At 39.8% G+C, this 12,254-nt stretch overlaps 1 protein-coding gene across 1 annotated transcript in view; it reads right to left on the bottom strand.

The window, feature by feature from the left end:
- Nucleotides 1-12,254, bottom strand: part of FBN2 (fibrillin 2) — a 280,296-nt gene that overhangs the window by 72,792 nt on the left and 195,250 nt on the right. Inside the window, exons 35-39 of the mRNA XM_006131867.2 lie at nucleotides 8,308-8,430; nucleotides 6,162-6,284; nucleotides 2,937-3,098; nucleotides 1,152-1,220; nucleotides 354-479 (exon numbers count right to left, since the gene is read on the bottom strand). Coding sequence (XP_006131929.2) covers nucleotides 354-479; nucleotides 1,152-1,220; nucleotides 2,937-3,098; nucleotides 6,162-6,284; nucleotides 8,308-8,430 — 603 coding nt within the window. The remainder of the gene's footprint in view (nucleotides 1-353; nucleotides 480-1,151; nucleotides 1,221-2,936; nucleotides 3,099-6,161; nucleotides 6,285-8,307; nucleotides 8,431-12,254) is intronic.

Genomic DNA, 12,254 nt, shown 5'->3' with positions numbered 1-12,254 from the left:
ACACAGTAGGCCCTGAGGAGTTTCCAGATCAATCCTAGCATGAACCCCCAAATATTCCCACTTGATAGAAGTACAAGTAAGTTGCACACGTGTTTTCCTCGGTAGTGTAGCATGTAGGCCAAAATCAGTACCACAAACACTGTGTTCATATTTACAAGTAAGAAAGAAGTCAGGATACTAGGGAATCATACAAGCTCTGATGGTTACCATTATACTATGGAAAATGAGTCTGCAACCTATTTTTCTAGATTCATGAAATTTTCTGCATCAGGAGAAAATTAAATCTCTGAAAGACCAAGGTATTTGGTAAACGTGTGTGTATCGGTGTGGGAGAAGGTATTGCAGAATTTCACCTTCACAGATGCGTGTTTCTTCACTGAGGTAGTAGCCTTGTGGACATTCACACTGGAAACTGCCAAAAGTATTGATGCAGTTTCCACCTTGACAGAGACCTGGCAACTCCTGACATTCATCAATATCTGTAAAGAGAGAAAAGGCCACATTCTTACTCTGAAATGTAAAGAAACATGAGGTTTTAACCATTCCATTAGAATGTTAATAAACTAATTATAACTGTTAATCTTCACATGGGTTTTTGCTTCAAAACTTGCATTTCATTATCAAAGGGAAGAGAGAATGTAATTATTCTACATATTTGTGGCATATTTTCAGCTTAATGAAAACTGAAAGAGTTCAGCTTCTGTGATTATTTATGGGAGCTTGGTATGTAACGCTTCATTCCTGCATGTTGAAAATTCACTGGAACCAGACTTTCACTCTGTGATGGATGTTTGCAGCAACATTAACCGCCTATTGATTAAACCATATTTTTTAGGTTCTCTCGTGATTTGGGGAAAAAATGTTGAAAGCCAGTACAATAAATGAGGTGGACAAAATACATGTACATCTATCTGTTTAACCTATAAAATACCAAACTTGCTCATTCAAAAATGGTTCTGAATATCCTTATTGAGCAACTGCTCACACAAGCACCAGTTTGAATGTGAAACTCCAGCATTATTTCTGATAAATGGCTTCTAATGCAATGAATGCGAAGACTTTGTCCATGATTCTCATATTGTGCAAGCATTTGAAAATGTCACCTTTAGTCAATTTCCAACTATAACAGCCATTATTCAGGATGAATTCACCTTCTAAGATAATAGTGATGGGATTTGGTCTGAATCCTTCACCCCCTGGACACAGAGTGTTATATTCAGCTGGGAGGGGAAAAAAAAGAAGCTATTACTTATTTGTAGACTAAAACACTGGTACATACACACACAGACGTACACATACAATTTATAATTTCATATGGGATTGTAATATGCTTGTTATTATTTATTATTTGTATAACAGTTGCACCAAGAAGCCCCAGTCAAAAATCAGGACTCCGCTGTGCTATACACTGTACAAACACAGGGCAGATCTACAGTCCCTGCCCCCTGTTGCAAACCCTGACCTGCAAAGACACTTCAAGTAGTCCCACTGAATTCACTAGATAAAATAAAAAAGCGTATGGTCTTTGCAGGGTGGAAACCTAAATAACACTAACTATGCACAGATGAGGCCTTAACTGTAACTTAGACTGTAAGCTACTTTAGGCAGAGGCTGTGTCTTCTTTGCATAATGCCAAATATAAAGTGGCTCCCATCTTAACTAGGGCCAAGAAATTACTATTATACAATAGAGATGAGTATTTATTAAAATTAGACTGTATAGTATAACTTAAATAAATAATAAAACACTCACGCTTGGTATTTACATTGCATTGTTCATACATAGAATCTAAAGTGCTTTAATTGGACAAAATCACTGAGGCATTTTTAAAAATTTTACCCAGGGATGCTCATTTTTATAAAGCATTGTGGGGTTTTCTGGATAAGAATCATGATGCAAGTACCAACCATTATGACTTATATATGCCACCTGCAAAAAAAATGTAGTTAACAGATAAAATTTTAAGAGCACCTAAGTGTGAAAGTCACTTAGGCAAGTTTGAAAATTTTATCCATTATTCCTATTTTTGCAGACACAGGAAAGTGAAGTGATTTGCTAAAGGTTATCCAGTAACAGCTTGATTCTGATCCCATTGACCTACAGGAACAGACACTGAGTCAGTGGCAGAACTGAGAACAAAACTCAGGTCACTTGACTCCCATGTATCAACAGGTGTGTTGTAAGCAAAACTCGTGAAGTCATTCTGCCGCTCTACTCTGCACTAGTTAGGCCTCAGCTGGAGTACTGTGTCCAGTTCTGGGCGCCACATTTCAAGAAAGATGTGGAGAAATTGGAAAGGGTACAGAGAAGAGCGACAAGAATGATTAAAGGTTTAGAGAACATGACCTATGAAGCCAGGCTTCATGAACTGGGCTTGTTTAGTTTGGAAAAAAGAAGATTAAGGGGGGACATGATAGCAGTTTTCAAATATCTAAAAGGGTGTCACAAGGAGGAAGGAGAAAAATTGTTCCTCTTGGTTTCTGAGGACAGGACAAGGAGTAATGGGCTTAAAGTGCAGCAGGGGAGGTTTAGATTGGACATTAGGAAAAAATTCCTAACTGTCAGGGTGGTCAAATATTGGAATAAATTGCCAAGGGAGGTGGTGGATTCTCCATCTCTGGAGATATTTAAGAACAGGTTAGATAGACATCTGTCAGGGATGGTGTAGACGGAGCTTGGTCCTGCCTTGAGGGCGGGGGGCTGGACTCGATGACCTCTTGAGGTCCCTTCCAGTCCTATTATTCTATGATTCTATGTCTGTGACCTATTCATCACCTTTAAGAATAAGATGAAGACCTCCTTCAACACTGCTAGAGTAAACCTCATGAAGTAATCTGCCAGATATTTATATAGTCAGTTTATGGTTATACACTAAATTATTGTAAGTACTTTTTCATATTTGCATCTTCTTTTAGAAAATAAAAAAGAATTCTTACTGCTGTTTACAGGGGGACAAGTCTCACAGGGGTTCCCCCAGGCCTTTCCCAAAGAACAACAGCATGAGGAACGACTGACACCAACGCCAATTTCAGTGTTGCAGGATAGGCTTCCATCCCCTCGGGGTCCATATTTCAGGTAACAATTGCCAACACGATTATCTACATGTAAAACACATTCAACTAAGTTGTGCTTTCCAGACTGGATGAAGAAATGATCAAACAATCACATTAATACTTTGCTACTAGTGAATGGAAGGCCCAGGCTGCTATATCCTTCTGAGTTATTGATAAGGTTAAAAAAAAAAGATAATGCACATTATTATTCAGAAGTATCAAGAGAAATGACAAGGCATTGGTCAACATCATTTCTTCCTGGCATTGGCCACTGTCGGAAGACAGGATACTGGGCTAGATGGACCTTTGGTCTAACCCAGTATGGCCATTCTTATGTTCTTCAAGAATATAGGCACCAGTTAAAGTGCATGCATGTTTTCAAAGTTCACAGTGTTTATTGGGATAGCACTTTTACTGTTCCCAGTCTTTTAATATGGAGAACAGAAAACTTCTTGCCATCATTTTCTTTTTCTTAGTGGCACCTCCCCGTTCTGCTCCTGACCCTTCCCTGTGTAATTCAGGGGAGCATCAGTGTTGCTCATGATAGGAGGTGTGGGAATACAAGATACAACTCTATCCTTTACCTCATGCCACAAGAAGGATGCTTCAAACTCTGTAACAACTGGTTATTGGCACTAACGCAACAATTTGAAACTGCATTAATTAACTTTAAGGCAGTTTGTGTATCAGTAGTGTTCCTTTACACTTTAAAAAAAATGTTACAAATCACAGCTCAGCCATTAAAACAAATAGGGTTGGTAGAATGATGAAGGAAGCTGCTAACAGAAAGAAAATTATGTTAAGAAGTTTTCCACTGTGCTTGCTTAGATTCTGATATCATTCTTTGCTAAAGGGAAATAGCAAGTAGGGAAGTAGAGAAGAAGGAGATCAAATATAAACATTATCATTACTCCTAATTATTTCAATACACACTATAATTGCCCTTCATAATAGTTTTGCAATTTTAAATCATATTTAGAGTTCATGGCATGAATCAGAGTCCATCTTCCAAGAGAATGAGCAAGGACAATAAGGATTATTTTAGATTATCTCAGTTTCTAATGGACCATTGCTTCTCCATCCCAAAGGGCTATACATGTTATAAAAAACTGTTTTCTGCAGAAGCGCACTGACCTAATTTTATCCAAGAAAAAGGATTTCTCACTTACACTTCTGTGCTCATATTTAGATGTAGCTGCATATGAAATTGAGTTCTTAATATCTCTGTTCTGGGTACAAACTCCCTGCAGTGTTCTTTTCAGTATAACTAGCAGTCCACATTTTTGAGGAAGGCCAGGAAGACATTCATTCTTGCCTCATAGTTGGAGTCCTTGTACCAGAAAAGTGAGGGATCTGTGCAATTCCCTGTCTGATGCTGTCTGATGCAGAGCTTCAGATAAGTAGCAGACTGCAATCAGAATTGCTGTTTTTCTTCTCTGCACCCAAGTTTGCAAGCTGGGGAAGAGGCAGTGAGCCTGACAGAAAATACTGGGAAAAGGTTGTTATGCAGGAGAAAAGGCACAGCAAACATTTCCTCAGAGGGGGAAGTAAAAGATTTAACTCTTGACTTTTCTCCCATTTGTTCTTTAAAGTTACAAGTTAGTTATTCAGGAGGGGGGGTATTGGGTTCTGTATTTTGGGGGGAGAGGGGTTTGCAGGGAACTCTGGAATTACTTCTGAACAGTCTGTATAGGATCTACTACCTTTCGAAAATGTTTCTGGATGAATCCTGGACCTCTTGCTCAAGGTTCCCCATGCCAGAGCTGTGGCCCAGAGGAGGGCTGAGCCCCAAAATGCAGATCCAACTCATGGCCATATATGTTCTGGCAGACTGAGGTGGTGACAGGCAGGGCAGGACTCAGAAGCTTTTAAAAAGCTGTCTTATAGAAAGCTTTGCTTCACCACTTGCAGGACCTAATCTGCCACTGTGTATGGCTGAGGGAGCCTGGAAGACCCAGATTAGCATCTCAGTGCTCCTGAGAGTCCTCAGTTCATACGATGGAAAGGGAAACTAGTCATAGAAATTAACTGCAAAGGCTAAAGAGAGTAAAAAATTGAGTCTTGGATTTTCAAAAATAACCTACTAGAGTCAAACACCCAAATCTGACTGAAATTCCAAGGGAGTTGGGTACCTAACACTCTTAGTTACATTTGAAAATCACAGCCTGGAACTGTAAAATAAATTGTTTGGGATAAGCTGAGCTGCCATCTTGCTGGTGGCCCAAGGTGTGGAGCAGAACTTGGTCCTGGTGAGCAATGTCAGTGAACCCCTTTGAATTTTACAGGAAAAAGCAGAATAAGGGAAGAGCTAAGCAACAGAATCCATTCTGATGGAACTTTACATTTCTTAAATTTTAATCAGGTTTATTTCCTTGACTTAAACCAATAGCAAATATCATCATTTTAAAAATGACTACAGATACTAATGCTTTAAAAAATCCTCCAAGAATCAACAGAAAGCAAACTGAAGAGGTCTTTGGTGCCATCATTAAACTAGCACCTACCTTGCTCAACTTCCAGTAAGTACTGGAGCCACAGGACTATCTTGCTATATCTTGTTACAAAGGGACAAGTAAATGTAAACTTACTTTAAGCCAGAGTAAACCAGAAGGAATTACATCAACTGCATTGAAGTGCATCTTTCACAGGTTGTTTCACTCCAAATGGCTACTGCATATAGTTCTAATTCAGATATAAGCTTAACCACATAAGTGAACCATGTCCTGATAATGCACTTCAGAGGAAGTGTACGTCAGCCCCACAAGAGCTCTTGGATTTAAAACTCAATTACTAAAATCAGTAACATGGGTCCATCCAGAAAATGGAATCAATAATACAAAAAATAAACATTTAGGTGCATGCATAAAATGTATTAAGAAAACTGATAATGTTTATAGTATTTATAACTGGAAATCTATATTTAGGAGATTCATATTTTCTGTACCAAAATCTGCTCTCATTGATTTTAAACAGGATCTGCTGGTTAATTAACCAGCTAAATAAGGCCAACTTTGGCTTTCTATCTTTACCAATGGCCTAGTATCAGTATGAGAGGCCTCTGGATCTGTTATCTATGGTTCATACTTACTTGAAATAATATTCACTTACCCACACAACCTACTCCAGTTGGGTTCAGCTGGAAATCTGGTGGGCAGTTGCACTCATACCTCCCAGGAGTATTCACACAGATACCATTAACACAGTTAATGGGATCAGCACATTCATCAATATCTAAAATGGGAAAGCTACATTTGTAAATCTGTTCATTTAATGGAAAACAGGAATCACTTTGTATTTTCAGGGGAACTATATAAGCAATTATTCAAATTAGAGAGAGAAAGATAACCCTCTTCTTTTTACCTGATGCAGAAGAAATTACAATTCATGAAACACTCAGGAACAGTTTCTACTCTTGCACTTTTAATAAAAACATTACTTTTGTCCAGTTTATAATTTAACAAAAATACCATATAGCCCTATTCAGTAGAGTCTTTCACAGGACTGTTTTTCAATCTTGCTCCCCCTGCTCCTGCATTGTTTCTTGCATTTTCATCCCACTCCCACCTGCAAAAACCTTAGACTCCACAAAAGAGAGATTCCCCCCAGGCTACATACCAAAATCCAGAAATCGTCAGTTAATACATAAATGGAATTTAGTCACAAATTTTTACAACTAAAAGAATAAAACAAATCTTTCTTAAACAATGTAAAATGCTTTAACTTCTTATAATAGACATCAAATCTCTTTTTAAACACTTACATTTAAGTATTAACATTTTAAAGTGTTTTACTGCAAATAACTACAGGGTTTTTTGTTTGTTTTTTTGCACCACTGGATCCCATTCCCACTTCAGGGCTCTGCTGTATAGCACTTTGTCCAATAGGAGAAGCAAAGCATAGCGCATTATTTAATTAACCAGCAGACCTGGTTAATTAGAGACTGGATATAAAGGTATAGGATATCTAATACTCCAGGGCTATGTCTACACTCACGGCTTCTTGCACCAGAAATATGCAAATGAGGCTAAGCATGGCATATCGCTGAGCCTCATTTGCATATCTAATGAGCACCCATTTTTGCAGAAGAGGCTCTTGCGTCAGAAGGAGCTGTCTACACTGCCCCTTCTTGTACAAGAAAACCCCTCTTGCGCAATGCCATTACGCCGATTATTAGGTATGCAAATGAGGCTCGGTGATATTCCACACAGCCTCATTTGCATATTTCTGGCACAAGAAGCTGCAAGTGTAGACATAGCCAAGGCTCCCTATAAGCTGTGCAGTAGCAAGGCCCTGCAGCTGCTTAATGAGCCCCGCCCACCAAGGGGCTCAGGGCTCTGTGCACCTAGCTGGGAGAGAGCTCCCTGCTGAGGACACAGCAGCAAGTCTCTCCCAGCCAGTAGGGAGGGGACGTGGTGATGTGTCACTTAAAAGACAGAGAATAAGTATTAGACTGAAAGAAGGTTTGCTGAAACAACCCAGCCCAGGGCAGATTTTCCCAGAGGTATTTTGTGAATTTTTATAATAATTCAGCTAGTTTACATGGGTTCCCAAACTGGGGAGGGGGGTGAAGAAATTCCGGGGAGGGGGGAGTTGGGAGATGACCCAGCTCCTCCCCCTCCCCGAGAAAGAGTCCGGTCCATCCATCCACTCAGACTGGCTGAGGCAGACTTAAAAATGGCCACCTTAAAAGGGTAATGCCTGCTCTGCCCTTAAAAGGGCTTTTTTTTCTCAACAAGTTTTGCTGCTATTTTTGGGGGAGAGGGTGTGAGGGTTTCTCAAAAATCGAAAAGGGGGCATGATGCCAAAAAGTTTGGGAAACACTGAGCTAGTATATTAATTAATTTATATGGTACTTACAAACTACCATATTCAGATTCTGTTCTTATTAAAAATGCATGTGCATGCACACACAAACACATATGAATGTTTACACCTATACGCTCACACACAAAAAAAAAATCTGTTTTGAACGTATATGTAGGTTAAAGGAAGGATAACTACAAGTTTGAAATACAGATGAAAGCTTGGAGAAAACCTTTTTTTGGTACTTGGTTTTCTTAAACATTATTCTTTGAGCTTGAATCTTCTAATCGTCACTTAGTTAAAACATTAAAAATAGTTTAAAACATACCCATTTAGTCATCAACTGATTTTACAATGTTCATGCATTGGGTGAATGGAAAAATTAGATAAATTGGTATATTAAACATCCCTTTGAAAGACTTGCCACATTTCTATATAGAATTGGATATACCTGTACAGTTTCCTCCAGTTCTATCCAGTTCATAGCCATCATCGCAGATACAGTGAAACATGCCTGGTAAGTTATTGCAAGTACCAAAAACACAAATGTTCTGGAAAGTGCATTCATCAATATCTGAGAAATAGAGGAAGAGCAATTAGTTACAGCTCATCATAATAGCAGTGGCCAGTATCTTCAGAACTAAAAACACTCAACATGCCCCCCCAAAACAAACAAACAAACAAACAGCAATACAATTTATTTAAAAGCTGTCACACTATTTGTATACTTTAATTATTTCTGTTCAGAAAGTTAAACATAGGGATTTTTGAAAAGTAGCTTTAAAGACACCTCTTCAGATGAAAGAAGTGGGTTGTGCCCACGAAAGCTCATGGAATCATCTACATTTGTGTTAGTCTCTAAGGTGGTGCAAGACCAGTGCTTTTTTTGTATTAAGAAAAAAAAGGGGGGGTGCGGGAAGTAGGGTTGCTTGTGCTTGTCATGTGTCCTGAGCAAGCTTCTATATGGCGCAGCATGAGTGCTCCCAGGGCCAGCTAGGGGCTGTGCCGAAGGAAAGCGGCGAGTGCTGCCAAAAAATGCACCGTGCAAGACTATTCATTATTTTTAAATTTTTTTCAGTTCAGATTAACAGAGCTACCCCTCTTCACTTATTCCTGCCATATTTGTGATGAGTCATCTTCAAATGTAAAATGAATGTATATCTATTTGGCAAGAAAAGCTTTGCTATTATGAATGAATTTCCTGGATTTGCAATGCAAAAGAAAGATTTAAAAATCAAAATACGATTAAATGACTCTTTTAAAATGTACAAAGAAAGAAGACAATCACATCATTAAACAAATGAAATTATAGGGAATGATCATTTGCCATGCTCCTAGTTTCCAGCATGTAGGTACAGATACTTGTAAGATTCACCAAGCTCCCCCTCAAAGAATGCAAAGTATACCTGTCATAATTAGGAGTGCTGACCAGCACCTCGTGACTAAGGGGTTAACTCTATCCATAGCCGGGTATCTGATCAGCCAATAACAATGCAGGTGGGAATTTCAAACTGGGACATAGGAGTCTTTAATCTTTCCCCCGTTTATCTGAAAAGGAGAGCAGTGTCTTCCAGGTATTAAGGGAGATGGAAAACACTTCTCTCTCCAAGATCAGACTTTGTACAATGTATAAGTAGGGGAAAATTTAGCTAGTCCATCAGGTTTTATTGTTTTCCTAGTTTGGGAATAATGTCTGAGCTGTTAAATGTGTCCCTCCCCCCCTTTTGTCACTAAAGTGTTAGCCCAGGGATTTCCTTGGAGTATATCATCTGGTGGCTTTTCCCATCTAGCCACTTTACTATGCTTGCAACTGTCCTGGAAGGTCTGTCTGTGGGTCTCCTCTGTTTTTCCCAACTCCAAGAAAAACGGATGTTGGGGCAGGGGAGAGTTTTACCTTAGGGAGGAGATTTAGCAAGTGATCTCTTCCCTGGTTTTTCTTGGAATTACTTGGGTGGTGCAGCGGATTCCCCAAAGTCCGTATTTTAGGATTTTGGGGGTAAGTTTTTGTACCAAAAACCTGTAGAGACAAGGTTTTGGGGTGCTCTTGTGGGCCCCCACTTCTGCATTTGTCGTGTCAGAGTGGGAAACACCCTTGACAACATCAAATAGACAGCAGTAAGCTGGCCACTCCTTAGCTGCTATGTTGACATACCTATAGTATTCCCACCTTGCCGGAGACACTCTGGATATGCCTACACAGAAGCTAGACACGACAGCTGGCTCATGCCAGCAGATTCAGGTTTATGAGGTTCAGGCTGTGGGGCAGTTTCACTGCTGCATAGATTTCTGGGCTTAGCCTGGAGCCCAAACTTTGGGACTCTGTCATCTCACAGGCTCCAGAGAGAGACCAGAAGTTTACGCAGCAAGGAAACATTCCTCTGCCTTAGACTTGCAAGCCTGAGTCAGTTGGCATGGGACAATCATGGGTATCTAGCTACCAGGTAAACACCCTCTAAGGGCAAACTGGAAACATGGACATAGACTCCATCTACTTGCATAAACATGTGGAGAATAGAGAAGGCAAATTAAAGCAAGTTAACAATGTTTTAATATATCTGCATATATGGCAGCGGGACAGATTAGTGGTTTGAGCATTGGCCTGCTTGTGAGCTCAGTCCTTGAGGGGGCCCATTTAGGGATCTGGGGCAAATTTGTCAGGGATAGTATTTGGTCGGGCAGGGAACTGGACTCGATGACTTCTCAAGGTCCCTTTCCAGTTCTAAAAGATAGGTATATCGCCATATATTATTAAATCAGACTAAAAACTGACCTTTAAAAAAATGTAAAATGATGTTAGTTTAAATTAAATACTGGTTTACACAGTAAACTTCTCATAATCCGGCACCTTTAGGACCTAGGGGGTGCCAGATTATCAGCTAAAACGGAGTACCAGAAGGGGGGTTATGAGGGGTTGGTGGGGAACTGCACAGCGTGGGAGAGGACGGTGCTGCAGGACCAACCCAGCAGCAACCAAGCTGCTCTGCCCCCACCTTCCCCAAGTCCACTGCTGGTCAGTTTCAGCAGCAGCGGACTTGGGGAAGCCAGGGGCAGAACAACTGGGATGCTGCCGGTTAGTCCTGTAGTGCCGCCCCTCACCTGAGCGGCGCTGCGGGACCAACCTGGCAGCACTCCAGCTGCTCTACCCCAGGGCTTCCCCAAGTCAGCCGCTGCAGAGCAGGGTTAGGGACTATCAGGAGTGCCAGACCACTGGATGCCGGACAATTGGAGTTTTACTGTATTTTAAAATATACCTATTTAAAATTAAAGTTGAAATCAACAACCCTATTTTAATGCCCAACCTCCGTATAATATACTAAAATAATTTAAACTGCATACAAAGATAATATTTGCTGCCAAGTGCTAAAAAAAGTTAAATGACAGAACTGGTGGAAGTCACTTGCTCAACATGTGGCACCAGAATCATCTGATGTATTAAACACGCTTTTGACAGAAGTAACTTCTTGTGCAGGTGCAGAAAGAATATTTTCTTCATTTCAGTGTATACAAATAATTAATTACAAGTGAATAAATTAGAAGTTGTAAAAGCAGGAAAATATTTCTTTTCCTCTTCAACTCTATTAATAAAAATGATGTGTGAGAAGGTGAAATGTACTAGCCAGTTTGAAAAATCTCAAAAGGACGTGGTGATCAGAAAACAACCAACTCAATTCACTAATTACAAATAATACTTCAATTGGTTAAACAATCAGATTTTATAATAAAAATACTTGATAAACTTTTTGTTTACATAAGTGGCACATTTAATATTGTTTTATTACATTAAAACTATTAGAATTCTGTTTTGAGTTTTTTATTTTATTTGAATTTTCATCTGAATAGAGCTTGCTACAAATCACAAGCAAAAAATTAATCAGCATCTAGTAAAGAAGTACATTATCCATCATTTTTCTAATATAATCAATATTGAGAGTCTAAATAAATGTAACTTAAGCCAAAAACTGCATAAATAATGTATATAGACATAAGGACCTCTAGAGCAGGGTTGGCAGACGAAGAGCCACAATAGCAGTGGAGACAGTGTGAAGAACCGGGACAAAGTTGTTGTTTGGGGGGGAAGGGGAGAAGCGCACTGCGCTGGGTAAAAATAAGTGCTGGTACAACTTTGCTCCGGTTCTTCACACTGTCTCCACTGCTATTGTGGCTCACCAAAAAAGCACTAGGAAGGGGTGAAAGGTGTAAGCTCTGGGAGGGAATTTGGACACAGAAGGATGTGGAGAAGAAGATGCTGGCTCGGGGGGAGGGCTCCAGGCTGGAGAGTGTTGGGGTCAGGTGGAGGATTGGGGTGCTGAGCAAAAATCTAAGTGTTTTGACAATTCTGCTGCAATGGATTACACTAATGGATTCTCAGTCACACATTTTCAGAAGGTTTTGCAGTTT

Source organism: Pelodiscus sinensis, chromosome 6 (assembly GCF_049634645.1).
Source record: "Pelodiscus sinensis isolate JC-2024 chromosome 6, ASM4963464v1, whole genome shotgun sequence".
NCBI lineage: Eukaryota > Metazoa > Chordata > Testudines > Trionychidae > Pelodiscus > Pelodiscus sinensis.
Note: the sequence above shows the minus strand (reverse complement) of the source record. Positions and strands in the feature narration are given on the sequence as shown.